The 27,232-nt window shown below is 60.4% G+C and overlaps 1 protein-coding gene across 1 annotated transcript in view; it reads right to left on the bottom strand.

The window, feature by feature from the left end:
• Window positions 1–27,232, bottom strand: part of OPLAH (5-oxoprolinase, ATP-hydrolysing) — a 59,099-nt gene that overhangs the window by 17,492 nt on the left and 14,375 nt on the right. Inside the window, 11 exon segments of the mRNA XM_075063406.1 lie at window positions 442–618; window positions 1,028–1,185; window positions 1,559–1,708; window positions 4,941–5,075; window positions 5,867–6,013; window positions 6,142–6,326; window positions 6,748–6,922; window positions 7,572–7,673; window positions 7,795–7,955; window positions 20,232–20,385; window positions 21,896–22,034. Of these exon segments, the coding sequence (XP_074919507.1) occupies window positions 442–618; window positions 1,028–1,185; window positions 1,559–1,708; window positions 4,941–5,075; window positions 5,867–6,013; window positions 6,142–6,326; window positions 6,748–6,922; window positions 7,572–7,673; window positions 7,795–7,955; window positions 20,232–20,385; window positions 21,896–22,034 (1,683 nt within the window).

The following is a 27,232-nucleotide window of genomic DNA, read 5'->3' as shown; positions in this document are numbered from 1 at the left end:
CTTTTTCTTTTACTGGGGTGTTGGTTTTCATAACCATTCATCCCCAGGACGTGTGGAACTGGTGGTGATACTGGGAGACTGGAGTGTCTAAGGAAACTGCTTGTGTGACTTGTGGTTAGCCAGTGGGGTGAAACCGAAGTCCTTTTTGTCTGGCTGGTTTGGTTTGCCTTAGAGGTGGAAAAACCCCAGCCTGGGGCTGTGACTGCCCTGTTTAAGCGATTGGTCCTGAATTGGCACCTCAGTTGGGTCCCACCAGAACCGCATCATCACAGGGTTAGACAGGGGGTCAGAGGGAAGGTAGATAGGGTGACAGAGGATAGGGGGTTAGATGGGGAGTCAGAGGGAGGATCAAATGGGGGACAGATAGGGCTACCACGAAGATCTGGGCAGTGAGAGTGCAGGGATGGGGAGGGGCTGGGGTGCTGGGACACAGGGCCGGACCATGGCAGGTGCTCACCATGCAGGCCGTAGGGGCGGAAGGCCCGGCGCTCACTCAGCACCGACAGCACCACCTCCTCGCGGAACAGCAGCTCACGGATCACCCCGTCCCCGCCCCGGAACCGCCCGCTGCCCCCGCTGCCCCGGCACAGCTCGAAGCAGCACAGGATCACTGGGTACCTGGGGGGAAGGGAGCGTCACTGGGTAGATGGGTGACCCCCGCCTCCCACTGGCAGGGCACCCTCCACCCCATCTCACTGCACACACTGCCACTGTCCGAGGAGAGAACAGGGAGACCCTGGGACCCACAGCCGGCTCAGCCCCCCCGCCAGAGGCTACAGGAACTGAGGACACTAAACCCCGAGGGCCCATTGGCTTGGTGGGGCCCCCTAAAGAGCTGGGGTTACCCCAAAGGTCTTGGGAGTCCTGGCTGCTGCCACTCCCACACCAAGGGACCTCCCACTCCATCCAGCACCCCCCCAGGCCCTTCTCCCAGGCTCCCTGCCCCATGTCCCCCAAGGAGGCTGGCCCTAGGCAAGAGCCCTGCAAAGATGGGGTGCTCCCCGTGGGGCCCCAGAGCCACGCCTACCGTTTCTCCAGGATCTCAGGGTCAGTGATGCGGGTGTTGGTCATGTGGGTGTGCACCCCGCTGCGCCCGTGCCAGTGGGGCCCGGCCCCTGCGCCACCTGCCACCGTCTCGTAGTAGCCAATGTCCTCGTTCCCAAATGTGACGTTGTTCATGCAGCCCTGGAGCAAGGGGATGAGAGATGGAGGGAGAGCCAGCTCCGGGGTCCCCCCGACGGGACAGCTGGCTCCGGCGACCCCTCAACGGGAGAGCCGGCCCCAGACCCCACGACAGGAGAGCAAACTCACCCTGTGCCAGGCAGCACCCTGCCGTGGGGTCCCAGACCTGAGGAGATTCAGTCCCAGCCCCAGCCAGGGCAGTTGGAAGGGGCACAGCCCCACCCCAAGGGGTGCCCAGCCCCAGCCTGCGGGATGCCTCCAGCCGCCTGGGCCCATTCAGCAGGGAACTGCCCTAGGCTGGGCCCAGCTCCACGGCCGCCCCTCCTAGCCCCACACAGGGCTTGCTGCCCCCGCCCCACATGCCCCCCGGTCTCACCTGGGAGGCAGCGCAGACTCCGAAGGCCCTGAAGATCACGTCCACCACCCTCTGCGAGGTCAGCACATTGCCCCCCACCACGGCAGCCTCCGGGGACGGGTCCAGGATGGAGCCCTTGGGAATGAGAACCTGCACCGGGGCCAGGCAGCCCTGCCGTGGGGGAGAGGACATCAGGCTGCCCGAGCACTCCCGCCCCTCTGTCCTCCACCATGCCGGGGCTGAACCCACTGCTCCAGGTCAGAGCACAGTCACAGGGGGCACAGAGAGGGTCAACAGCTCCCAGAACCCTGTGCCAGCCCCAGTCCCACTCAGAGACCTCAGCTCCCAGCGCCCTGCGCCAGCCCCAGCCCCACCCAGAGACCTCAGCCCCCATTGCCCTGTGCTAGCCCCAGCCCTACCCAGAGACCTCAGCTCCCAGCGCCCTGTGCCAGCCCCAGTCCCACTCAGAGACCTCAGCTCCCAGCGCCCTGTGCCAGCCCCATCCCCACCCACAGACCTCAGCTCCCAGCGCCCTGCGCCAGCCCCATCCCCACCCACAGACCTCAGCTCCCAGCGCCCTGCGCCAGCCCCAGCCCCACCCAGAGACCTCAGCCCTCAGCACCCTGCGCCAGTCCCAGCCCCACCCAGAGACCTCAGCCCTCAGCGCCCTGCGCCAGCCCCAGCGCCACCCACAGACCTCAGCCCTCAGCGCCCTGTGCCAGCCCCAGCCCCACCCACAGACCTCAGCTCCCAGTGTCCTGTGTCAGCCCCAGCCCCATGCAGAGACCTCAGCCCTCAGCGCCCTGTGCCAGCCCCAGCCCCACGCAGAGACCTCAGCCCTCAGCGCCCTGTGCCAGCCCCAGCCCCACCCAGAGACCTCAGCTCCCAGCGCCCTGTGCTAGCCCCAGCCCCACCCACAGACCTCAGCTCCCAGCGTCCTGTGTCAGCCCCAGCCCCATGCAGAGACCTCAGCCCTCAGCGCCCTGTGCCAGCCCCAGCCCCACGCAGAGACCTCAGCCCTCAGCGCCCTGTGCCAGCCCCAGCCCCACCCAGAGACCTCAGCTCCCAGCGCCCTGTGCTAGCCCCAGCCCCACCCACAGACCTCAGCTCCCAGCGCCCTGTGCTAGCCCCAGCCCCACCCAGAGACCTCAGCTCCCAGCGCCCTGTGCTAGCCCCAGCCCCACCCAGAGACCTCAGCTCCCAGCGCCCTGTGCTAGCCCCAGCCCCACCCAGAGACCTCAGCTCCCAGCGCCCTGTGCTAGCCCCAGCCCCACCCAGAGACCTCAGCTCCCAGCGCCCTGTGCTAGCCCCAGCCCCACCCAGAGACCTCAGCTCCCAGCGCCCTGTGCTAGCCCCAGCCCCACCCAGAGACCTCAGCTCCCAGCGCCCTGTGCTAGCCCCAGCCCCACCCAGAGACCTCAGCTCCCAGCGCCCTGTGCTAGCCCCAGCCCCACCCAGAGACCTCAGCTCCCAGCGCCCTGTGCTAGCCCCAGCCCCACCCAGAGACCTCAGCTCCCAGCGCCCTGTGCTAGCCCCAGCCCCACCCAGAGACCTCAGCTCCCAGCGCCCTGTGCTAGCCCCAGCCCCACCCAGAGACCTCAGCTCCCAGCGCCCTGTGCTAGCCCCAGCCCCACCCAGAGACCTCAGCTCCCAGCGCCCTGTGCTAGCCCCAGCCCCACCCAGAGACCTCAGCTCCCAGCGCCCTGTGCTAGCCCCAGCCCCACCCAGAGACCTCAGCTCCCAGCGCCCTGTGCTAGCCCCAGCCCCACCCAGAGACCTCAGCTCCCAGCGCCCTGTGCTAGCCCCAGCCCCACCCAGAGACCTCAGCTCCCAGCGCCCTGTGCTAGCCCCAGCCCCACCCAGAGACCTCAGCTCCCAGCGCCCTGTGCTAGCCCCAGCCCCACCCAGAGACCTCAGCTCCCAGCGCCCTGTGCTAGCCCCAGCCCCACCCAGAGACCTCAGCTCCCAGCGCCCTGTGCTAGCCCCAGCCCCACCCAGAGACCTCAGCTCCCAGCGCCCTGTGCTAGCCCCAGCCCCACCCAGAGACCTCAGCTCCCAGCGCCCTGTGCTAGCCCCAGCCCCACCCAGAGACCTCAGCTCCCAGCGCCCTGTGCTAGCCCCAGCCCCACCCAGAGACCTCAGCTCCCAGCGCCCTGTGCTAGCCCCAGCCCCACCCAGAGACCTCAGCTCCCAGCGCCCTGTGCTAGCCCCAGCCCCACCCAGAGACCTCAGCTCCCAGCGCCCTGTGCTAGCCCCAGCCCCACCCAGAGACCTCAGCTCCCAGCGCCCTGTGCTAGCCCCAGCCCCACCCAGAGACCTCAGCTCCCAGCGCCCTGTGCTAGCCCCAGCCCCACCCAGAGACCTCAGCTCCCAGCGCCCTGTGCTAGCCCCAGCCCCACCCACAGACCTCAGCTCCCAGCGCCCTGTGCTAGCCCCAGCCCCACCCACAGACCTCAGCTCCCAGCGCCCTGTGCTAGCCCCAGCCCCACCCACAGACCTCAGCTCCCAGCGCCCTGTGCTAGCCCCAGCCCCACCCACAGACCTCAGCTCCCAGCGCCCTGTGCTAGCCCCAGCCCCACCCAGAGACCTCAGCCCCCAGCGTCCTGTGCCAGCCCCAGCCCCACCCAGAGACCTCAGCTCCCAGCACCCTGTGCCAGGCCCACCCCGGTGCCACCCAGAGACCTCAGCCTCCAGCACCCTGTGCCAGCCCAGCCCCACCCAGAGACCTCAGCCCTCAGCGCCCTGTGCCAGCCCCAGCACCACCCAGAGACCTCAGCTCCCAGCGCCCTGTGCCAGGCCCAGCACCACCCAGAGACCTCAGCCCCCAGCGTCCTGTGCCAGCCCCAGCCCCACCCAGAGACCTCAGCTCCCAGCACCCTGTGCCAGGCCAAGCCCTGGTGCCACTCAGAGACCTCAGCCTCCAGCACCCTGTGCCAGCCCCAGCCCCAGTGCCACCCAGAGACCTCAGCCCCAGCTCTGCTGTACCCCGGCCTGTAGCACCCCATCTTGGCTCAAGTAGCAGTGTATGCGGGGACCTGGGGACGGCTGCGCTCTGTTGCGTGTCATGTCCCTGGGATCCCTGGCATGGGGGCACAGTCTGGGAGGAGATGCCCTGGCTCCCTCCTGCTCTTGTATAAAGGGGATCAGGCACATGCCCCCCAACACCCACCGTTCTTCCCTGCAGACCCCTCTCCCCGCTGGCCTGGGGCCTCACCCCTGAGACAAGCCCAGGGGCAGTCACTGGCTGCTGCGTGCTAGGAGTTTGCTGGGTCTCAGCTCAGTTTGCAGTGGGCAGGCTCCCCCCCAACACTAACTGTCCTGTTCCTGGCATGGATCGAAGGGAGAGCAGGCTGGGGGGAGCCGAACTCCCCCTACCTCCCAGCGCCCCAGTGCGGGGCCCCACCTGGTTGAGCGGGATGTCCTGGCCCACCATGCAGCGCAGGCAGTAGATCAGTGCCGAGAGGGTGATGGCCCGGGGGGCGTTGCAGTTCCCATGCACCTCGGAGCCAGAGCCAGAGAAATCAAACACGGCGCTGCCCTGCGGAGAGCCAGGCTCAGAACAGGGCTCTGCCCCCACACCCCGATAGGGGTCAGCCCAGCCGCCTGGCCCCCCTTCACCCTAGCCTGGATCAGCCCAACACCCACCTCCCCCCAGAGAGGGGTCAGCCCAGCTGCCCGGCCCCCCTTCACCCCAGCCTGGATCAGCCCAACACCCACCTCCCCCCAGAGAGGGGTCAGCCCTGGCACCCAGCCCCCCTTCACCCCAGCCTGGATCAGCCCAACACCCACCTCCCCCCTGATAGGGGTCAGCCCAGCCGCCCGGCCCCCCTTCACCCCAACCTGGATCAGCCCAACACCCACCTCCCCCCAGAGAGGGGTCAGCCCAGCTGCCTGGCTCCCCTTCACCCTAGCCTGGACCAGCCCAGCACCCACCTCCCCCCAGAGACAAGTCAGCTGAGCCATCTGGCCCCCCTTCATTCCAGCCCTTCCCCCATAGCCCAGGGGTCAGCCCAGCAGCCCGGCCCCCCTCTGCCCCCATCCTGGGTCAGCCCAGCACCCACCTCCCCCATCAGAGTTGCCCCAATATCCTAGCTCCTCCCCTACAGATTCACCCCCCCCAAATCACCCTCAGCCCCTTCCTTGCTCACCCATCAGATGGGAGTCTGCCCCTGGGTCACCCACCTTTGGGTTAACTCTCCTCCTGCCAGCTAGCTCCCCCCAACTCTCTCATGCTCCTGCTACCCCGCTCATTCCTCCCCCTGCAGATCCCCCTCCCTCACAAGAGCTCCTGACATCAGCCCCAACCCCCAGCAGAAAGGCTTGGCTCACCTCTTGAGGGTCCACTTCCACCTTCAGCCGGATGGGGGAGCCGTCGTCCATGTGGTCCTGCGCCTGCACCACCATGGGGTGCGTCGCTGCCCCATAGCGAGTGGCAAATCCCTTCAGCATGTCCCGCACTGCTACCTCTGCGTTGGCCTGTGGGGCAGAGCGGGGCGTGGGTGGGAACGGGACGTGGGGAGCAGGGGAGCCCAGGGGTCCCGCTGCTTTGCACACAGATCATGGCAAACAGCCCCAGGAACTCAGGCCAGGCCCCACCCCCTTACCTGGATGTGTGCCATGTAGCTCTGCACCACCTCCAGCCCATACAGGCCAATCAGCTCGCTCACCAGCTGGATCCCCTTCTGATTGGCTGCCACCTGCGCCCGCAGGTCCGACAGGTTGTCCTGGAGGTTGCGAGTGCCGCTGCTGCCTGGGATGCAGCCGGGAGCCATCAGGGCCTCGCTCACAGCTGCTGAGAGGAAGGGCAGGTGTGAGCGGGCCCCTGGAGACAGGTGCCAGGATGCCCCAGGGGCTGCACTGCATGCTGGGATATTCACTTCCCAAGGGGCACACTGGCTCCCAGGGTCCCGATTGGGCAGGATGGTGCTATCGGGGGCCGAGAGCTACCCAGTCCACAGCCTGGGGCCTTGGGGGAGGCAAACACCCAATGAACAAATCCTTCACCCCCCGCAGGGCTGGGAGACCGAGCCCACCCACCCTGCTGGTGCGGAAGGGGAGCTCATGCCAGGGGCAGGAAGACGGTTCCCCGTGGCCAGAGCGCGGGGATCCCTTCGGGGGTCTCCCATCCGCATGCAAATCCAGCCCAAGGCTGCTTAGCTGCTCCTCCCAGCTCATGCATGGAACCTCCATCCTGCCCTCAGCAGACTCACCCTCCTCCTGGAAGACTCCATCCTTCACCAGCTTAAAGGACACAAAGATGGCACCTTCCTCCTGCAGCACCTTGGAGTGCGGGGGCATGGAGCCAGGTGTGATGCCGCCGATGTCCGCGTGGTGCCCACGGCTGGCAACGAAGAACACAGGCCTTGGCACCCCTGGCCAGAACACCTGGGAGGGGAGAGCAGCTGGAATCAGGGACAGGGACCCACATGCCCTGCAGGGGCTTTGGGCAGGGCACAGTCAGGTGTGGGACAACCCCCACCCACTGCCCCTGCCTTTGGAACACCAGCTGCCCTGAGTCACCATCCTGTCAGCCCCACTTGGCCCCTGGCCTCTCTGTTGAGGCTACAGTGCCCTGGGGGCTGGCACCTCTGATGTGGCAAGACCTGCCTGCTCAGAAATGGGCTGAGACCCATAAACTCATGTCACTTGTGGGCGCCAGGGCTCCCCCAGATAGAGAACAGCTTCTGGCTGGATCTGACATGGGCAGGGCCGGCTTTATGACCCGCGGGGCCCAATAGGAATACTCGGCAGCGGTCCGGGGCTTTGGTGGTGGGGGGGTCCGCCCTGGGTCTTCCACGGCACTGAAGGACCCCCCACCACCGAAATGCCGCCAAAGACCCCGGAGTGGACCCCCCACCGCCAAAATGCTGCCAAAGACCCCGGGAGCAGGACCCCCTTAGGCGCGGGGCCCTCTTTGGCGCAGAGCCCAATTCCGGGGAATCGGGGGAATCAGCGTAAAGCCGGCCCTGGCCATGGGGAGCTGCAGCCAGCGGCACCAGCTGCGCCTTGCCCAGGCCCTGCTGGTGATACTCACGGGTGTGATGACAGTCAAGTCTGGGAGATGGCTGCCCCCCGCACATGGGTGGTTGCTGAGGATCACGTCGCCCTCGTTCAGGTCAGCCCTGAGGTTCCGGATCTGAAATGGCACCAAGAGTGGTGCTCAGGGCCGCCCAGGGGGAGCCGCAGGCCCAGCCCACGAAGTGCAGAGCAAGGTCGCAGGGGGATGCCCAAGAGGTGTGTGCTGGGGTTGCGCCTACCTGGAACTGGACGGTTTCCTGCATGGCACCCAGGTGCACGGGGATGTGGGGAGCATTGGACACCAGCCCCCCATCCGGCCCGAAGAGGGCACACGAGAAGTCCAGCCGCTCCTTGATGTTGGTGGAGATGGCCGTTCTCTGCAGGATCCGGCCCATCTGCTCTGCAGGGTGAGATGAAGCGACTGCTACCAAGGCCAAGGAGGGAGCAGTTCCATAGGAATCCGTCCCACAGGCACTCCCCACGGCCACGCACCCACCCATCCCACAGCCTAGGCAGCTCAGAAGGCTGAGCAGTCCCCCTCCATCCCTGACTCTAGCTGGCATCACGAGTCCATCTCTCCCCCACTTCCCCAGCACCACCACTTCATATCAGTGCCACACGCTCTCCATGCACGAGCCTTCTTCACCGCCGCTCCAGCGCCTCTAGGCCTCTGTATCATGGACACAGCAGTTCCTCCAAAATCTCAGCCACAAATGCCTCTCACTTCCCTGTCCTACATGCCTCTTGTGCCCCACACCCCTGACTGAACCGGGGCGACCCTTGGGCCACAGTTTGTTTGAAAGATGCTATATGAAATGCAGCTGCCTCTGGGGTGGAGCATGGAACAGCTGGGTAACAACCACACAGCAGGGCTCTTTAGCAGCTTGGAACAGGAAGTGAAGGAGAGTCTGTGCTCCGCTGAAGCTCCAGGGGGAATTCGGAGAGGCAGAATAAGTTCCACCTAATTAGAATGGGGCCAGGACAGTGGGATTAACACTCCGACTCTGGGGTATGTGGGCCAGAGACCCTAGCAACTCTTCCAGCTGTGCAGCGCTCCCCTAGTGCTGCACTAGGTTCAGCACTAACTGCAAGGGGACCGTGTCCCCTACTGGGCCCCCCTGCTGCTCCCGGCAGCTTCTGGCATCCTGGGAAGTCTCCTGTCCAAGCACTGCCCTGCCCAGCCCCTCCCCTCGCCCCCTGGCTTGTGGGATGGGCTCAGCTGAGAGCACTCAAAGGGAGGAATTTCTGTAGTATTTTTATGAAGCCTAAGTGTGGCTCAGTTTCCTCGATATGGCGACAGTCCGGGGGGGGGGGGGTGTTTTGCCTGAAATGGTGATGGGACTGGTATAGGGTGAACAGACAGCAAATTTGAAAAATCAGGACGGGGGTGGGGGGTAATAGGAGCCTATACAAGACAAAGCCCCAAATATCAGGACTGTCCCTATAAAATCGGGACATCTGGCCACTCTAGGCTGGTGTAACGTTAGGAGTGTAATATACTGTCTCATTGAAAGGTGACAGGGCCAGAAAGAGTTAATCACCTCCCAGACTGACCTGACCCAGGGCCCAGCTGTAGAAACTGATTAGGAAAATATGTAAATGAACAGAGCTTTGAAATGCAACTCTGCATTGTTAGAGGTAGAAGGGGAGGTGTTTGCTCAGGTCTTGTGATGTAAGCAAACAAGTCTTAGCTCAGTGGTTTGGGCATTTAGGAATCCGGGGCAAAAATCTGCCTAGGGATTGGTCCTGCTTTGAGCAGGGGGATGGACTAGATCAGGGGTTCTCAAACTGGGGGTCAGGACCCCTCAAGGGTCGTGTGGTTATTACATGGGGGTCACGAGCTGTCAGCCTCCACCCTAAATCCCGCTTTGCCTCCAGTATTTATAATGGTATTAAATATACAGAAAAGTGTTTTTAATTTATAAGTGGGGGGTCGCACTCAGAGGCTGCTGCGTGAAAGGGGTCACCACTGCAAAAGTGTGGGACCCACTGCACTAGATACCTCCTGAGGTCCCTTCCAACCCTGATATTCTATGATTGCTATGGCTTTAATTCAAAGATCAAAAAAGGGATATTAACATTTATGATGATACTTGAGTTAAACAGTATTATTGTCTGTGTGTCTGGGGCGGCTTCAGTTAAACATAGAAGCTGCCGCCAAACTGCCGCCACTGCAGAAACGTGCCTGGCACCTTAAGGGCACACAGACTGTTCCCCCCCCACCCGCAGCGGCAATTCGGTGCGCTGCTTGGGGCAGCGAAAACTGTAGAGCTGGCCCTGGGTATGTTGTATAACTCTGAGCAGCTGTCTGGGTGCAACCAAATACACTGCCACCTTTTATGTAAATACTGTTACTGTGAGTTCAGTAGAAGGTGACTCCATAACTTGTGCCAATATTATAAGAACATAAGAACGGCCATACCGGGTCAGACCAAAGGTCCATTGTGACGAACTGGGAATGTTCTTAATGTTTTCTCTGAATACGCTGTTGGTGCCTCAGTGTCCCCCAGGCAGTTCTTAAGTATCTGCCAGAGCAAAGGGCCAGTGCACCTGAATGCCGGGCACTCTGTCTCCTAGCAACTGATGGCCTGGGCCCCCCCTCTGCAAAGGTGCCAGCTGAAGGTGTTGGAGACAAAGGGATCAGGTGACCTCCTGGCGCGGGGGAAAGGGGCTGAGCAGAGAGGAGGGGCTGGAGGGGATTGAGAGTCTGGAGCTGCCTGGGGACGAGGAGTGAAGTGCAGACGTGGGGGCCTGGCTCACTGACCCCCAGAACGGACCCGGCAAAGGGGTCCCGTTCTCTGTACCTACAAACTCTGTTTTAGACCCTGTTCCTGTCATCGAATAAACCTCTATGTTACTGGCTGGCTGAGAGTCACGTCTGACTGCAAAGTGGGGGTGCAGGACCCTGTGGCTTCCCCAGGACCCCATCTGGGTGGACTCGCTGTGGGAAGCACACGGAGGGGCAGAGGATGCTGAATTCTCCAAGGAGAGACCCAGGAGGTGAAGCTGTGTGAGCTTCTTGCCCTGAACAAGTCTGCTTCAAGGGAGAGGAGGCTCACCAAGGTCCTGACTGGCTTTGTGGGGAGCTGTTCCAGAGCATCGCCCGGTGACTCCGTGACATCCATCTAGCCCAGTATCCTGTCTACTGACAGTGGCCAATGCCAGGTGCCCCAGAAGGAGTGAAGCTAACAGGCAATGATCAAGTGATCTCTCTCCTGCCATCCATTTCCATCCTCTGACAAACAGAGGCTAGGGACACATTCCTTACCCATCCTGGATAATAGCCATTAATGGACTTAACCTCCATGAATTTATCCAATTCTCTTCTAAACCCTGTTATAGTCCTAACCTTCACAACCTCCTCAGGCAAGGAGTTCCACAAACTCTGTTTTAACGCAGACACTGTGGTTCGAGCCCTGACGGCTTCAACGGCCTCCAAGGAGAGGTTAACAGGATGTTACGCTGTGCTGTAGTGCGAGAGATCATAAAATACGACTGGACACACATGCATGGCTGGCTCCGTGATGCGTAACTGGCTGGCTGAGACGAGACACATAACGTCCACAGTGGCTGTAATTTCCATTTCAGACCTCGTAAAGACTGCAAAAAGTCGGGTGCATGACCGTGGCTTCCCCAAGACCCATCTGGGTGGACTCGCTGTGGGAAGCTGTAGCCAGCTACACCTCGGTCCTTATGCTGTAAGGGGCAGAGGCCACCCTCAGGCAGGGTGTCCACAGCACCAGGTCCTGTTATTGCAGCTAGAAATCGAGACTACCTGGATTTTTAGAGAAGTGGAGACTGTCGCGATTCTCACAGGGCAGATTCATGCCGCAAAGGGGTTTTCAGTAGCCTGGGAGCCGCTCAGCGACCGAAGTAGTCCGATTGAACCTAAAACCCGATGCCCAGTGTTCCTCCTTGTAGGCTGTCCGTAGGCAAGCCCTGGAATAAACCCATTTCTTTGGATCTGGGTTCCATGGTGTCTAGTAGGCTCTGCTGAGGCAGCTGCAAGTCACGGGAAAACCCCATAACTACATGGGGGTTTATCCAGAGCCCTCTGCTACCAAGGCTGCGTGCATTCACCTGACACCTAGCAGAAGCTAGGTCATGACGTGCTCTCTGCGTGGGACTCAGGGAGGTGGCTAACTTCTAAGGGCAGTCCGAAGAGAATTGGTGATGAGCCTCAGTCCATTTGGGTCGGGAAGAGGAGGAGCACGGGCAACAGCTGCCTAGGTCGGCCTTGCCCCATGGCTTGGTCAGCCCAAGCAGAGCCTCGTTTGCTTTTGCGTGCTCATTGGTTTCTTGGAACTTAGGGGCTGGGCTGCAGCACCGAATCCATGCATCCGCCCTGCCTGATGGCCTGTTCCACATCCCCGCCTCTGGGCACAGGGGTAGCATGAGGAAGAGGGCCACAAAGTGGGAAAGGAGAATGGAGCTGTTCGGCAGGAGACGCATCACCTTCAGCACAGCACAGGGCAATCAGACCAATGACAGTGGAGAGGCAAGAGGAGCTCTGGACCACACACCATGTGGAGCAAGGGAGACTGATAGGTGCTGGGGAAGGAGAGAGGCAGGGAAAAAGGGGCTGCTCCCTGCTGGCAGCATCGTCCCTAATGAACCTTGTTGCCTTCCCCCTAGCTGTGTCCCCTCTCCTGCTCTCCTGGCAGACTTCCTGCTGCCTTGGTGCTGATCATCACGACATTCCATCCAGCTCCTTCCAGCCCAGCTCTTGTCCCGGCTTATCCGAGTTCTGCCCTACGGCCTGATGCTGGCACATGGTGAGCCACAGGTGGGGGTGCGATTGCACGAGGGTCGATGTGCGGGCTGGGGCTGGTGCCGATTGTGCCCTGCTCAAAAATCGCTGCTGTGCCGTTTCTCTAGAAGCTGCGTCCCCTGGTAGAGCTGCAGATTGTAACCGTTTAGCGTGGTGGTGTGTCAGGCTGCCTCTAGCACATGGTGTGCTGCTGAGCTGTGCCCTCTACTGTGGAATATTAGAGCCCGCACAGGCCCCACCGCAGGGGGCCAGGCCCAGGATTGGTTCCCAGGATGCGAGATTTCAACTCCCTGCCCTGGGAGACGGTGCCACGCCTCAGGCCTTCACCCCCCCAGGTGCAGCGCTCCCCCAGGCGATGCAGCTCTGCTCCCTCCCTGGGCTTTACGGCTCCAAGCCCATCCACAGTGATGCCAGTGGAAGTGGGGTTTCTTCCGCCTCTGTTGACACACGGGGCTGGGCGCCTGAACACAGAACCAGCCCTGGGCTTCAGCCCTTACGAGGCGCTCCATCCTGCCCAGCCGCTTTCTCTCTGTGGCTGCTACTATTACCGCTCAGCCCCTCCTGTGCCGGCGTGTCCGCCCCTGTTCCCTGGCAGCCAGCCCCTTGCCTACGCTGCCTTCCTGTCCACCCTGCCTATGGACAGGGTCCTCTGGGTTTGAGTGACCACTCAGAAAATATCATGAGCTAGATGCCTCGCCTTGGTGAAGCCAGCGGACGACAGGAGGGCCACCCTGGCGGACCTGCAAAAACCACCTTAATGCCTTGAAAACGGGCACCTCGCCGCCCCAAGTAAACTCGGCGACTGCCAAGTTGGGTGCTCTGGTACTCCAAGGGCCAGCGTAGCCTCGCCTAAGCTGGCAGCCCTGGGGTTGAAGGTCTTCCAGACAGTTTTGACTAGATCCACGTGAACCATAGTCTTTTTCAACGGAGCCCCTTGAGGTGGGGTTGAGCGCAATGGCTCAGTCACATGCTGAGTTTCAGGAGCACGATAGCATTTGGTTACTGCAGCTCCAGGGCTGAAGGACATCGGGCTGCCCCTTTTTGCACTGGTTGGTAGCCACTGGCCACGACTTAGTCTCTGGAGGCCGGTCGGACACATCCAGACATTCTCCCCGTACTAGCCAGAATCCTGGTCTACTGACCAGTGGCCTTCTGCTGCACCAATTGCCAGGTGCCCAGAAGAGTGAGCTAACGCAATAGATCAAAGTGACCCCTCTCCTGCCATCAATTGTTCCATGCCATCATGCTGGGGACAAACAGAGGCTAGGGCACATTCCTTAGCCCATCCTGGATAAAGCCACTTAATCGGACATTTAACACTCTGGGATTTATCAATTCCCTCTCTTCTAAAACCAGTCGCTTAGTCCAACCTTCCTATGACCTCCTCAGGGCCAAGGGGAGTTCACCAGGTTACATGTGAGCGCTGAAGCAGACGCATTGGGCATGTTGAAGGAACATTCCTCTTTTTATAATTTGTTTTATAACCTGCTGCCCTGAATTTCATTTGTGACCTCACCTAGTTTCCTTATATTTTGGGAATATAAAATACTTTTTCATCCCTTTCGGCTCTTTGTAATTAGATTAGTACGCGGTGATTCTGTCCCAACCAATTAGTTATACTGTTTCCCACTCACTACATAAAAAATTTATACCTCTATCCTTTAATATCCCTTACGTACTCCCTTTCCAAACTGAAGAGGCTACGCCCTCTTTTAAATAATTCTGTGGGTCCCTCATATGGAACCCTTTGAACCCTCTTCCAAAACCCTTAATCATTTTAGGTTTCAGGGGAGAGCAGCCATTGGCAGTGTTAGTCTTATACCGCAAAAAGAACAAGAGTAATCTGTGGCAACCATAGACTAACAATTTATTTTCAGCATGAGGGTAATGGCTATAACTGCACTTCAAGCGCTGTGCATACGGCAAAGCGCTTTGAAGTTTTGAGTGTGTCCCAGTGGCTGCAAGTACTTCACTCCTCTACGAGTGTAGCTTGTAGACTTTGTAGGTGTTTATCTCTGTCTGAGGGATGGAGCAAATACGTTGTATCTTAGAGCTTGGCTGTAGACAAGGATCATGTGCGTGTGTCCCTGGGGTGGAAGCGGAGGCATGTGTAGTATAGCGGTCAGTGGGTTCTCCGGTATAGGGGGTGTTTATGTACCATCCGTATTGTCCTAGGAAATGACTGCTTATGTGGATTGATCTAGGCTGAGGTTGATGGTTGGGATGGAAATTGGAATCACGGTGGATTCCTGTGAGGCTTTCTTTTCCATGAGTCCCAGATGATGAGATGTCATCAATGGCAAGTAGAGTAGAGGGTTGGAGGAATGAGAGGCTAAGGAAGCGCTTGTTCTACGATCACCATAAAATTTGGCATAAGCCTGGAGAGGGCCCATGCGGGTAAACTAGCAGTGCCACTGACTTAATGGCTGGGTCATTACACTAATTTGAATCTATTCCCTATGTTGTAATCACACCTTTTATGGGTCACTGAAATATCACTTCAAAAGTTTTTTCGCCCTGCTGAAGGATAGCTATCTCAATTGATTAGACTCTTTCCATGTGTGGTGTAAATGCGTACTTCCACTTTTCAGTTCCTGTATGTATATATCTCCCTGTCTGTGTTGTTCCGATTCTGGTGCATCCCGTGAGCTGTATCCGAAACTCGTACTAAATAAATGTTAGTCTCTAAGGTCAGCAGTACTACTGTTGCTTTTGCTATCATTTTCCCCACTTCTCTAACCTTTCTATGTGCTGAAATATCTTTTTTGAGATAAGGCAGACCACTACGTACGCAGTATTCGAGAATGGGCTGACCAAATGGATTATATAAGGACAATAATATATATCTCAGTCACTTAATCTCTATCCCCTTTTTAATGATCCTACAATCTTGTTTTTTGCTTTATCTGACACCAATGACACTGTGTCGACGTCTTCAGAGAACTTCATGATTGAAGTCCAAGACTTTATACCATGACATCATTGTAGCTAAATTAGCCCCCATCATATTGTATGTATAGTTGGGGTTATTTTTTCCAATGGTCATGCAACTTTAACATTTATCCACATTAATTTCATTTGCCATTTGTTGCCCATCTAGATTGTGAGATCTTTTGAAGTTCTCACAGTCTGACTTTGTCTTTTTAAACTATCTTGAGTTAGTAACATACTGCATAAACTTTGTCACCTCAACAGCTAACCCACACCTTTTTCCCGATCATTTATGAAAAAAGTTGAATAGATGGTCCTAGGAGACCCTTGGGGAACACCACTAGTTATTTACCGCCCTCTCCATTCTTGAGAATTTACCATATCCCTACCGCATTTGTTTTCCCTGTCCTTTACCAGTTTCAGTCCATGAAAAGGACTTTCCCTTTTTATTCCATGACAGCTTAATTTCTCTACAGAGCCTGGTGAGAGGACCTTGGTCCGGCTTTCACCTGAAGCTAGTACAAACTAGTCTCCGGATCCCTTGTCCACATGTTTGTTTGACCCTTCAAAGAGCTCTAATAGATTAGAAAAGACACATTCCCTTTAGAGGAACCATGTTGACTTTTTGGCCCCAACAGTTTACCGTTTTTTCTATGTGTCTGCACAATTTATTCTTTACTTATTGTTTCCACTCATATTATGCCGGTACGACGTTAGCTTACCGGTCCTGTATTGCCGGGATCACCTCTAAAGCCCTTTTTAAATATTGGCATTACTTAGCTTAACTTCTCAGTCATGGATACAGAGGCCGATTCAACGGACAGGTTACAAACTAGTATGGGAGTGGTAATGAAATTCATAATAATTAATCAATGTAAAAACTGTTAGAGGCAAATTATTAACATCACTCTATTAAAGCAGATCTTTCAAGAGAAGATATAACCAATCAGAGTGTGAAGTTGCAGTCCTATGACTACTGTTCGTGTGCCTTTAGCCCCGGAATCCCCCACCTGAAGGAATAAGTTATAGCTGGGGTAAGGAAGTTATTGCCTAAGGACATTGGATTGGAAGAAATATAAAGCTTTGTTCAGCTGAAGTAGCCGGTTACAGGACAGGATGATCTTAACCTGTGTCTATTATTATGGCAATGATTTGGCTGGGGAGGGTTTTCTTCAAAAGTGTGCCCTGTGCAAAAGCAGTTTGTCAAGTGAATGAAAGTGTCTGAGATGTTGTCCAGTAATTCAAAAGTGGCAATTTGAAATTAGAACAAGCACAGAAAGATCTCATTGGTCAGAAAAATATTTCTCAGGAGCAGATGAAAGGGCTGCGTCAGGTTGAAGCCCTAACTGAGAAAAAAAGGGTAGATGTGATGGGTGATGAATTGGTGGCGTAGTGCACTGTAAAGTGAACCTGAACGGGTAACTGTGATTTTGCTGAAGTAGCTCAGTGTAGTGAGCAACGAAAAGCAGAGTGTACTATAGAGCGGCATTGGCCGGATGGGTGGATGAGCCTAAAGGCAGCTTGGGGTGGGCTTGAAGAATTTGTCTAGTCAGCATGGACAGGGATAGTGGAAGATGAGTGTCCCTATTTTACCTGTTTCCTGGCTGGAAGAAATGTGACAGTGAGGAATGTCGCATGTGGTCTGTTCAGGGGTATATGACCTGGCCATGAAGGAAAGCACCTCGGTTCATTCAAGCAGTATTCCTGTGACAAAGCTGTGGTGCGGGGACAAGGGGAAAAGGAAATCCCAAAAGGCTGTGGATCTGGGGAAGGCGACATGTGTCATCCGGCTTTTCTCGTGGTCTGTGGAGCAGACAACTAGGGGGACCTTTCAAGCCTGGTCGAATGATGGTGGAGAATAGCACAGGTGTCTCAGAGTTGGTTGTGGATACAGCTAAAGCCCAGGAAGGGAATGGTCCTGAGTTTGTGTCTGCTGGGGAGAATGGCACTGTGACTAGGTTGCATCCAGTTAGTGTCCTAGCAAAATTCCAGAGACCAGACAATTCTGGTGCTTGTAGTTTGCCTGTTGCTAATGTGTGGTTGGAAAATGGTGTAGCAACTCTGTCTGATCAGGGTGATACCCTAGCCAGGGCACAAGAAGAGCATGAAAGTGATTTAATTGTGTTACCTACTGACAATTTGACAACTTGTAGCAAGAAGGAAAAGATTCCTGAACTTGTTCATGGCCAAGGGAAGGATAACGTTTCTAATCTTTTATCTAATGAATCTATGAGTTTCCCTAAAAGGCGATTCTGTAGGAATCCATGTGATGGGCCAAAGGTGAACATGGATGTGAGTAAGACCCAAAAAGAGTCTGTTGTGACTCACGGAAGTGTTCCTTTAGACCAAGCCCTAGGTGAAGTGGGACTGTTCTGAACGTTTTCTCTGAATACTGTGTGGGTGCCTCAGTTTCCCCTATGCAGTTCTTAAGTATCTAGGTGGTGGGAGAAGGGGGTGTGATTGTTGTAGAGCCGTAGAGGGCAGATGTGATGCTGTCTGGACAGAAAATGGCCGACACTCTGTCTCCTGGCAGCTAATGACCTGGGGCCCTCCTCTACGAAGGTGCCAGCTGAAGGTTGTGACGAAGTGGGGCTGCTCTTAATGTTTCCTCTGAATACTGGGTGGGTGCATCTGTTTCCCCTATGCAGTTCTTAAGTCTCTAGGGAGTGAGATTGTTGCAGAGCAAAGGGCCAGTGTGCATAAATGGCCGACACTCTGTCTCCTGGCAACTAACGGCCGGGGCCCTTCCCCCCTCCAAGGGGATGCTAAAGGTGTGCAAGAACAAAGGAATCAGGTGACCTCCTGGCCCGGGAAAGAAACAAAGCCCAGAGGAGGAGGGGCTGGAGATGGAGTCAGTTTGGCGCTGGCTGGAGACGAGAAGTGAAGGCAGATGTGGGTGTCTGGCTCACTGCCCCTCAGAATGGATCCAGCTGAGGGATCCTGTTCTCTGTACCTACAAGCTCTGTTTTAGACCATGTTCCTGTCGTCTAATAAACCTCTGTTTTACTGGCTGGCTAAGAGTCATGTCTGACTGTGAAATTGGGATGCGTGCTGGACCTCTGGCTTTCCCACAGAGGGGCAGAGGATGCTGAATGCTCCAAGGTCAGACCTAGGAAGGTGGAAGCCGTGTGAGGTTCTTGCCCTGAAGACAGTCTGCTCACAGAGAGGGGGCTCCCCCAGAGTCCGGACTGGCTTTGTAGGGAGCAGTTCCAGAGCATTGTCCAGGAACTCCGTGACAAAGGTGTTGGAGAACAAAGAGATCAGGTGACCTCCTGGCCCGGGAAAGAGACAAAGGCCAGAGGAGGGGCTGGAGAGTTTCAGTTTGGAGATGGCTGGGAAAATGGAGGGGAGCCCAGATGGGGCTCTGACCTCCCTGAGGCTCCCCCAGATGGACCTGACTGAGGGGGTCCTGTTGTCTGTACCTGCAAGAGCTGTCTTGGACTGTGTTCCTGTTGTCTAAATAAACCTTCTGTGTTACTGCCTGGCTGAGAGTCACGGTGAATCGCAGGAAGCCGGGGGTGCAGGGCCTGGTCTCTCCCAAACTCCGTGATAGAGGGTAAGGGCAGAATTTCTGTGAGGGATGAATTGGTGCTTAGAAAAGTTCCTAGGGAAAGGAATCCTCATGGTAGTCTTTGCAAGCAGTTTACTGCAGCTGAAGGGTGTGAAAGTGATTTGATCAAGGAAGTTTCAGTTCCTACCAGAGACAATTTTCTGCTTTTTGAATGGATCCACTGACTTTCCTTTTGAAAGATCCCAGTGTAGGTAAGCTCTGACAAGGTCTCAAACATGAAGTAATAAGCTGTTAAGAAAGTTGAGCAGCCTTATAACCAAGTTGACTGTGGTGTGGCCACTGTTGGGAAGACAATGTGTTGGGAGAGGAACTGTCTCCATGCTGATTCCCTGTCAGTGAGCAGTCATGTGCTTCAGGTCTGAGGACAGATTTGGTACTGGTTGTTCGAGCAGACACAGTTTTATGGCGAAATGCTTGAGGCTGCAGGATGGACGTGTTAACCGCAGAGGAGGGGATAGGGAAAAGCTCTACTGGGTACGGGCTGTGATTCCTGCCTTGTTTTGAATAACCACCAATAAACATGGCAATTGCCTGCACTTTGCACTCAGGCCTTCGCTTTCTGTCTGGGTGCAAGAACCAAGGGGGGACTAAGGAAGTCCCTAACATGGGCAGCAGAATGGCAGGAAATTCAGTGGTGATAAATGCAAAGACAAAACATCATCCAACCTACAGACAAAATTTGAGGTCTAAATTAACTTGTTACCATTCAGGAAACGATCTTGGAGTAACATGTGGAGAGTTCTCTGAAAACATCCATCACTGTGCAGCGCAGCCAAAAGTGACAGAATGTTGAGGAATCATTACGAAGGGACGAGATAAATAAGACAGAAAATATCACGTTGCCTCTATATAAATCCCATGGTCCCACAACCCACAGCTTGGAATCTATGTGAAGATGTGGTCGCCCCATCTAAAAAGAATATTAGAATTGGAAAGTACATATGAAGAGAGATTAAACAAGATTGGGACTTTTCATTTAGAAAGAGACAGCTAAGGGGAGGATATACATAGAGATCTAAAAATCCTGAATGATGTGCGAGAAAACGTGAACAGGGAAGTGTCCCTTTACTGCTCCAGAAACAAGACGAGGGTCACCCAATGAAACTAGAAACATAGAAGCACAGGGTTAGATGGGAACTGCAGCAGACACCCTAGTCTAACACCCCTGTTCAGATGCAGGATTTGTTGTTTCTAAACCAGCCCATTAATAGGGAGCAGGTTTAAAACAACCCAAAGCAAGTAATTCACTATGCACACACACAGTCAACCTGTGAACTCGTTTGCCAGAGGATGTTGTGAACAGCTCACAGACTATAACAGGGTTCCAAAAAGAACGAGATAAGCTCCTGGACGTACACACCACGTAGAGGGGCCTGGGGGCTGGCCTGGTGCCGCAGCCTCACCTGCAAATGCCCATGAAGCGGTGGGAGAGATAGAGAGCTCGGAATTGGTGTCGAGCTGGGTGCTGATGGGAAGCCTGCTTCTCGAGCCCAGGGCAATGTGATTGTCCCTGTGGCGGGTGATGGGGCTGTCAGCCCGGCTCAATGAGGGATGGTGCTGGGGACAAGGCTGGGTGTTAGTGCAACACATGGAGGGTCCCGCAGGACAGCACTTCCCATCACCCCACGGGACCGTCATCAATCACCCCTCCAAACTCCCTGAAAGCAACCTGCACAGCCTCTCAATGCAGGAGAGACAGAGACTTCCCAGTCCAGAGCAAGTGGAGCGCCTGGGCTGGGAACAGCACAACAGAGCGCTGACCTCTCGATCTCAGCCTCGCTCAGCTCTTTCCCTCTCGACGCCGGCAGAGAACCCAGGCGTCCTGATGCCCTAGCGTCCTGATTTAACCCATTGGCCCAGTTCCCTCCCCACGACAAGCATAAACCCAGCATCCAGGCTTCATATACCCCCTCCCACCTGTTCTTAATCAATGATGATGCTGGGGGCAGGGATGGAAGTGGTCCCAGGAAACAGATTTCCAGCAGGTACACACAGGTGTCCAGGTAGCCCCATCAGTGAAATGCAGGCGGGTTCACCTGCCCAGGGAGAAGAGGGGATCCCCTGAGAGTGCCTGGGCCCAGGTCCCCAACCCTGCCCTGTTGTGCATCACTTAACAGGGAACGCCTCTCCTGCGCCCTGGCACAGATGGAGCCAGTGTCCAGCAGTTCTCAGACTGGAGGGCCAGGCCAGGCAAGACCCAGGCACTGATCTGCCCTGCCCCAGAAGAGCATCTGGACCCACAGGCAGGGCTCAGCACAGCCAGCCTGCCCTCGGCTGCACTCAGCGCCCTGCGGCCTGTGTGCCAGAGAGAGGGTGGCGCCGTTGTGGCCACAACCGGCATGTCCGCCCCCGGGGCAGGGCTGTCCTGGGAAAGCTGAGCCCGAGGAGTCTGCTCTGAGGCAGGGCATGGGAGAGGACGGCAGATCACTGACTGGCAGGGGCATTGTGGGATGCCCTGGACTAGGTGCTACCCCCGTCCCAGAGGCCCCGCTTGCCGCACCCTAGGAAGGGAGGGGAGCAAGCCTCTCCACAGCTCCAAGGGGGGAAGAAAGGGTCACACGGGGGGGGCGGGAGAGTGCCTGCCGCTGGGTCTCACCATCTCCACGCGGGCGGTCTGCACTGGCCGCGACTGGCTCGTCCCTGGCCAATCCCGGTGCTCGCCAATGCCATCGCACACGCAAGTCAATCACGCATCACAGGGCGCCCAGGGAGTGAAGCCAAACTCTTCAGGTACCTGCAGGGCCAGGCCCACTGTTAGCCCAGCACATGCTGCCCACAGCCCGCATATGGCTGGGAACTAACGCCCACTGCACCCCTTGCAGGGCAGCTGAGGGCGCTGGGGCAAGGTGGGGTCTTCTGGGCCACAGATGGGGCAGGGGCAGGGCCTGGCCAAGCACAAGGCACGTCCCAGTGAGCCCTGGGCAGGATGCTGCCCACTAACCCCTGGGCCTCAGGATTGTGCCCCACGGTGCACGTCAGTTGTTTTGGCGGCAGCCCCAAGCCCCAGCCCCAGCACTGTGGGGGGAAGAGGGGCCCAGACGCCCCGCGTGGGGCAAGGGACCCCCACCTGCTGGAGAAGGCGGACGCGGAAGTCCCGCCCGGCAGAATCGGACGTGGCCGGTGCCCTCTTGGCCGAGCACATGAGGTTGCAGTCCGTGCGCTCGTAGCGCAGGTTGCAGGAAGGGCCTTCCGTGCAAGATCTGAGACTGGGCGGAGAGGGTGGGGTAGCTGGTCCCCCAGCGCAAGCCACTTCCCATTGCCCCCTGGACGTCCATCATACACCCACCCTCCAGAACTCCAAGAGCTCTCCGTCCCCTGGAGAGCCCCTCTGCTCCCAGAGAGGCCGCCATCGTCCCCCAACGAGAAGCCACCTGCCCCCTGCCTGAGAGCCTGTGCACCACCAGCACCCATCGCCCTCTGTCCACGGAGTCTGGGGTTCCAGCCCTGCACCCCTCCTTCCACACGAGAAGCCACCCTGCCCCCTGCCCCCTGAGAGCCCTGTGCCCACCAGAGCCCAATCGCCCTCTGTCACGGGAGTCTGGGGGTTTCACCCTGCACCCCTCTTCTGGGACCCACAGGTGATTTTATCCAGCCAGTAAAACAGAGGTGTTTTTGACAACAGGAACACAGGTTACAGCAGAGCTTGGCAGGCACAGTCAGGAACCCCTCCACTGAGTCCTTCTGGGGGTCAGGGTGCTTGATCCCAGCTAGATCCCCTGAATTCCCTCCCATAGCCCAAACCCAAACTGTCCTGCCTCTCCTCCTCCGGCTGAAATCCTTTGGTTCGCCTTCTCCTCGATGAGGTGCCCCCTCCTGCCCCTGCGGTTCGGTTACAGCCTCAGACCTGTCCATGCACCAAAGACAATCCCCCTGCTACTCCCATTCCCCAATGCAGACAGCCCCTACTCCATCCCACACCCTCCATGAGAAGCCTACCTGCCCCCTGCCCCTGAGAGCCTGTCTGTGCCCACCAGAGCCATCGCTCCTCACGCTGAGAGCTCACCTGCCCTCCGCCCCCTGAAGAGCTGTCCGCACCCCCAGAAGCTCATCGCCTTCACTACGGAGCCCGCCACCTGCCCTGCCCCGAGAGCCTGTGCCCCCCCAGAGCCCAATCGCCCTCTCCCGAAGGAGCTCACCGCCCCCTGCCCCCTGAGAGCTGTCTGCCCCCCCCCCCCCCAGAGAGCCATGCCTGCCCCGCTCCCCCCCGCCCGAGAGTCCGTCTACCGCCGCAAGGAAAGCGGTGGAGGTGCTGATGCAAATCCTGGGCTTAGGGGAATGGCCCTCAGGGGAGGTCCAGCCTGCAGCAGCCCCCTACCCCCCGAGGGCAGCCCGGGCTGGTGGGCGGGTACCTGGGGAAGCCCCTGGGCCTGCAGTGCCCCCACACGACTCTGTCTCCCAGCCGCCGCTATGCCGCCTCGGTCCAGCTGGGCAATAGGCCTCGGGCCCGTAGCGCAGGGAGCAGGGCTCCTCGACCTCGTGCACCAGCGTCCGCCAGAGCCAGCCGTAGGCTAGACAGGATCCCGCTGTGCTGCAAGGAGACCCCAGGGCGTGAGGGCAGGGCCCTCCCAGCCCGGGCACCGGCTCTGCTCAGGGCAACAAGGGCAGCGGGGGCCCCCCGGCCCTGCTAACCCAGGGCCCGACCCCACTCCCAGTGCCTCAGCCCGCTACCCAGGCCCTGCTCCCCCTGGCCCCTGCCTTCCCCGGCCCCCCACACCCACTGCCCGGCCTGCTCTCCTCCCGGCCCTGCTCCCCTGGCCCCACTCCCGACGCCCCGCCCTGCTCCCGCCGGCCCCCACTCCCAGAGCCCGGCCCTGCTCCCCCTGGCCCTGCCCCCGGCCCACTCCCAGTGCCGGTCCTGCTCCCCTCCCACCCTGACTCTCCCCCGACCCCCACTCCCAGTGCCGGCCCTGCTCCCCCCGGCCGCTCTCCCCAACCAGCCACTCCCAGAGCCCGCCGCCCCCCCGGCCCCCCCCCGCACTCCAGTGCCGCGGCCCATGCTCTCCCGGACCCAATCCCGAGCCCGGCCCTGCTCTCCCCGACCCCACTCCCAGTGCCCGGCCTGCTCCCCCCGACCCCACTCCCAAGCCCAGGCCCCTGAAACCCAGCCGACCCCCACTCCCAGTGCCCGGCCCTACTCCCCCCGGCCCCCACTGCCCAGAGCCGGCCCTGATCCCCCCGGCCCTCACTTCCCCCGGCCCCACTCTAGGCCCGGCCCTGCTCCCCCGGCCCTGCTCTCCCCGAACCCCACTCCAGTGCCCGGCCCCTGCTCCCCCAGGCCCCTGCTCCCCCCGGCCCTGCTCCCCCAGCCCTACTCCCCCGCCCCACTCCCAAGTGCCCGGCCCTGCTCCCCCCGGCGGCTCCCCCGACCGCCCCCACTCTCCAAGTGCCCGGCTCTCGCTCCCCTGTTGGCCTCCACCAACTCTCAGACCCGCCCTGGCACCGACCCGACCCCAACTCCCAGTGCCGCGGCCCTGCTCCCACCGAACCCGCCACTACCCAGTGCCCGGCGCCTGCTGCCCGCCCTGCCCCCCCGACCCCACTCCAGAAGCCCGGCTGCTCCCCTGGCCCCACTCCAGAGGCCCGGGCCCTGCCCCGCCGCAAGAACGCCTCAATCCCAGTGCCCGGCCCTGCTCCCCCGGCCCATCACTCCCAGTGCCCGGCCCTGCTCCCCTACACTCCGGCCCCTGCTCTCCCCGACCCCTCCACCTCCAGAGCCCGGCCCTGCCCCCGACCGACACTCCAGTGCCCGGCCCTGCTACCCCCGGCCTGCTCCCCCCGAGGCCTCCCCACTCCAGTCCCCGGCCCTGCTCCCCCTGGCCCTCCTTTCCCCGATCCCCCAACCCACTCCCAGTGCCCGGCCTGCTCCCCCACCCCACTTCCAGTGCCGCCCTGGCTTCCCCCGGCCCCCACTCCCAGAAGCCCGGCCTGCCCCCCTAACCATTCCAGAGGCCGCGGCCCTGCTCGCCCCCGGCCCCCACTCACAGGTGCTGGCCCTGCTCCCCCCAGCCCCCACTCCCAGTGCCGGCCTGCTACCCCCCAGCCACCGCTCCCCCTGGCCTGCTCCCCGGCCCCCACTCCCGCAGTGCCCGGCCCTGCCTCCCCCGGCCCTCTCTCATCCCGATCCCCCCAAACCCAGAGCACTCCGGCCCTCCTCCCCCCGGCCCCCCACTCCCAGTGCCCGGCCCCTGCTCCCAGGCCCCCACTGCAATCTACCCAGTGCCCAGCCTGCTCCCCCCAAGCCCCTGCTCCCCCTGGCCCTGCTCCCCGGCCCCCCACATCCCAGTAACCGGCCCTGCTGCCCCCGACCCCCCCACTCCCAGAGCCCGGCCCTGCCTCCCACACCGGCCCTGCTCCCCGGCCCCCAATCCCGCGCCCGCCACTGCTACCCACCCAACCCCCCCAGTTCCCCAGTGCCCGGCCCTGCTCCCCGACCCCCCACTCTCAAGAGCCCGCGGCCTGCTCCCCCTGGCCCTGCTACTCCCATAGCCGGCCCTGCTCCCGGCCCTGCTCCCCCCAGGCCACTCCCAGTGCCGGCCCTGCTCCCCCCGGCCTCTGAACCCCCAAGCCCAACACTCCAAGTGCCGGCCCTGGCACCCCAGGCCCTCACTCCCATGCCCGGCCCTGCTACCGCCCTGGCCCCTCTCCCCGACCCCGGCACTGCTCCAGGCCCGGCCCTGTCTCCCCCTGACCCTCCTCTCCCGGACCCCCCCGATCCCAAGTCCGGCCCTGCTCCCCGACCCACCATCCCAGGCCGGGCCCTTTCCCCCTCCCCCCCACTCCCAGCGGCCCGCCCCAGGCCCCTCCTCCCACCTGGCCGCGCCCCCTCCACTCCAGTGCCCAGCCCGCCCCCCAGCCTCCTGCTCCCCTGGCCTCTCTCCCCGGCCCCGCGCACTCCCAAGTGCCCGGCCCTTGCTCCCCCGGCCTTGTCTCCCCGGCCTGCTACCCGGCTACCCACACCCCAGAGCCCTGGCCCTGCTCCCCCGCGGCCCCCATCCCAGTGCCGCGGCCCTGTCCCCCCAGCCTGCTCCCTGGCCCTGCTCCCCAGCCCCCTCCCAGTCCCGGCCCCTGCTCCCCCTGCCCTGCTCCGCCGATCAACAGAGCCCGTGGCTTCCCCCGGCCCCCACTCCCAGCCCCTGCCGCCTGCTCCCCCGTGCCCCACTCTCCAGTGCGCCGCCCTGCTCCCCCCCGCCTCTTCCGGCCTGAGCCCTGGCTCCCCCGCCCCCATTCCCAGAGCCCGGCCTGCTCCACCAGCCCCCCTCCCAGCTCCGAGCCCTGCCCCCGCCCTGCTCCCCCCGGCTCCTCCGACTCCCGCTGATCCCCTGCCCCATTCCCACGGCGGCGGCCCTGCTCCCCCCAGACCCCCCACGCCCAGTTGCCCGGCCCTGCTCTCAGGCCCGGACCCTGCTCCCCCGGCCCCCCACTCCAGTGCGGCCCTGGTCCCAGACCGGCCCTGCTCTCCCCCGCCCCAGCCCTGTCCCCCAACCGCATCCCAGTCCGGCCCTGCCCGCTGCCCCCCCAACCTCATGAGCCCGGCATGCTCCCCCCGGCCCCTCCACTCCCAGACTGCCCGCCGCTCTCCCCCGGCCCTGCTCCCCCGGCCCCCACTCCCAGATGCCCGGCCCTGCTTCCCCCGCCCGGCCTCCCCGCTCCCGGTCCTGCCCAGCTCCCGGCCCGCTCCCACCTCCAGACCCGCCCGTGGCTCCGTCCCGGCCCTGCTCCCCCCGGCCCCACTCCCAGACCCCACGACCCTGCATCCCGGCTCCCCTAGCCCTGCTTCCCCCCCGGCCCCCACTCCCAGTGCCCCGCCCTGCTCCCTGCTCTCCCGTCCAGAGCCCCTGCTCCCCCCGGCCCCACTCCAGTGCTGGCCCTGCTCCCCCGCCTGCTCTCGGCCCGACACTCCAACGCCCGGCCGGCCCCGCCTACCCAGCCGGGCCCCCACTCCCAGTGCCCAGCCCCCGCTTCCTCCCACCCTGCTCAACGCCCTGGGCCCTGCTCTCCCCGGCCCCCTACTCCCAGTGCCCGGCCCTGCTCTCGTCCCGGCTCTCTGCTCCCCTGGCTCCCCACCCTTCCCAGACCCCTCGCCCCTCCCCGGGCCAACTCCAGAGCCCGGCTTCTGCCTTCTCTCTGGCCCTGCCCCCCGCACCGCTCACACCCAGTCCTTTGGGGGGGTGGTTGGTATCGTTCGTCTGCTCCCCAGCCCTGCTCTCGACCCGACCCCCACCCCAGTGCCCGGCCCCTGCTTTCCTCCCGGCCTCTGCTATCCCGCAACCCCCCAACTCCCAAAGCCTCCCTGCTCGTACCCGGCCCCCCACTCCCAGTGCTCGCCCTTGCTCACCCCCGACCCCCCACTCCGCAGTGCCCGGGCCTGCTCTCCCCGGACCCACCCAATCCCAGAGCCCGGTCC

The sequence above is a fragment of the Chelonoidis abingdonii genome, chromosome 2, assembly GCF_003597395.2.
Source record: "Chelonoidis abingdonii isolate Lonesome George chromosome 2, CheloAbing_2.0, whole genome shotgun sequence".
NCBI classification, from domain to species: Eukaryota; Metazoa; Chordata; order Testudines; family Testudinidae; genus Chelonoidis; species Chelonoidis abingdonii.
The sequence above is the reverse complement of the archived record's forward strand: the minus strand, read 5'-3'. Positions and strand labels throughout refer to the sequence as shown.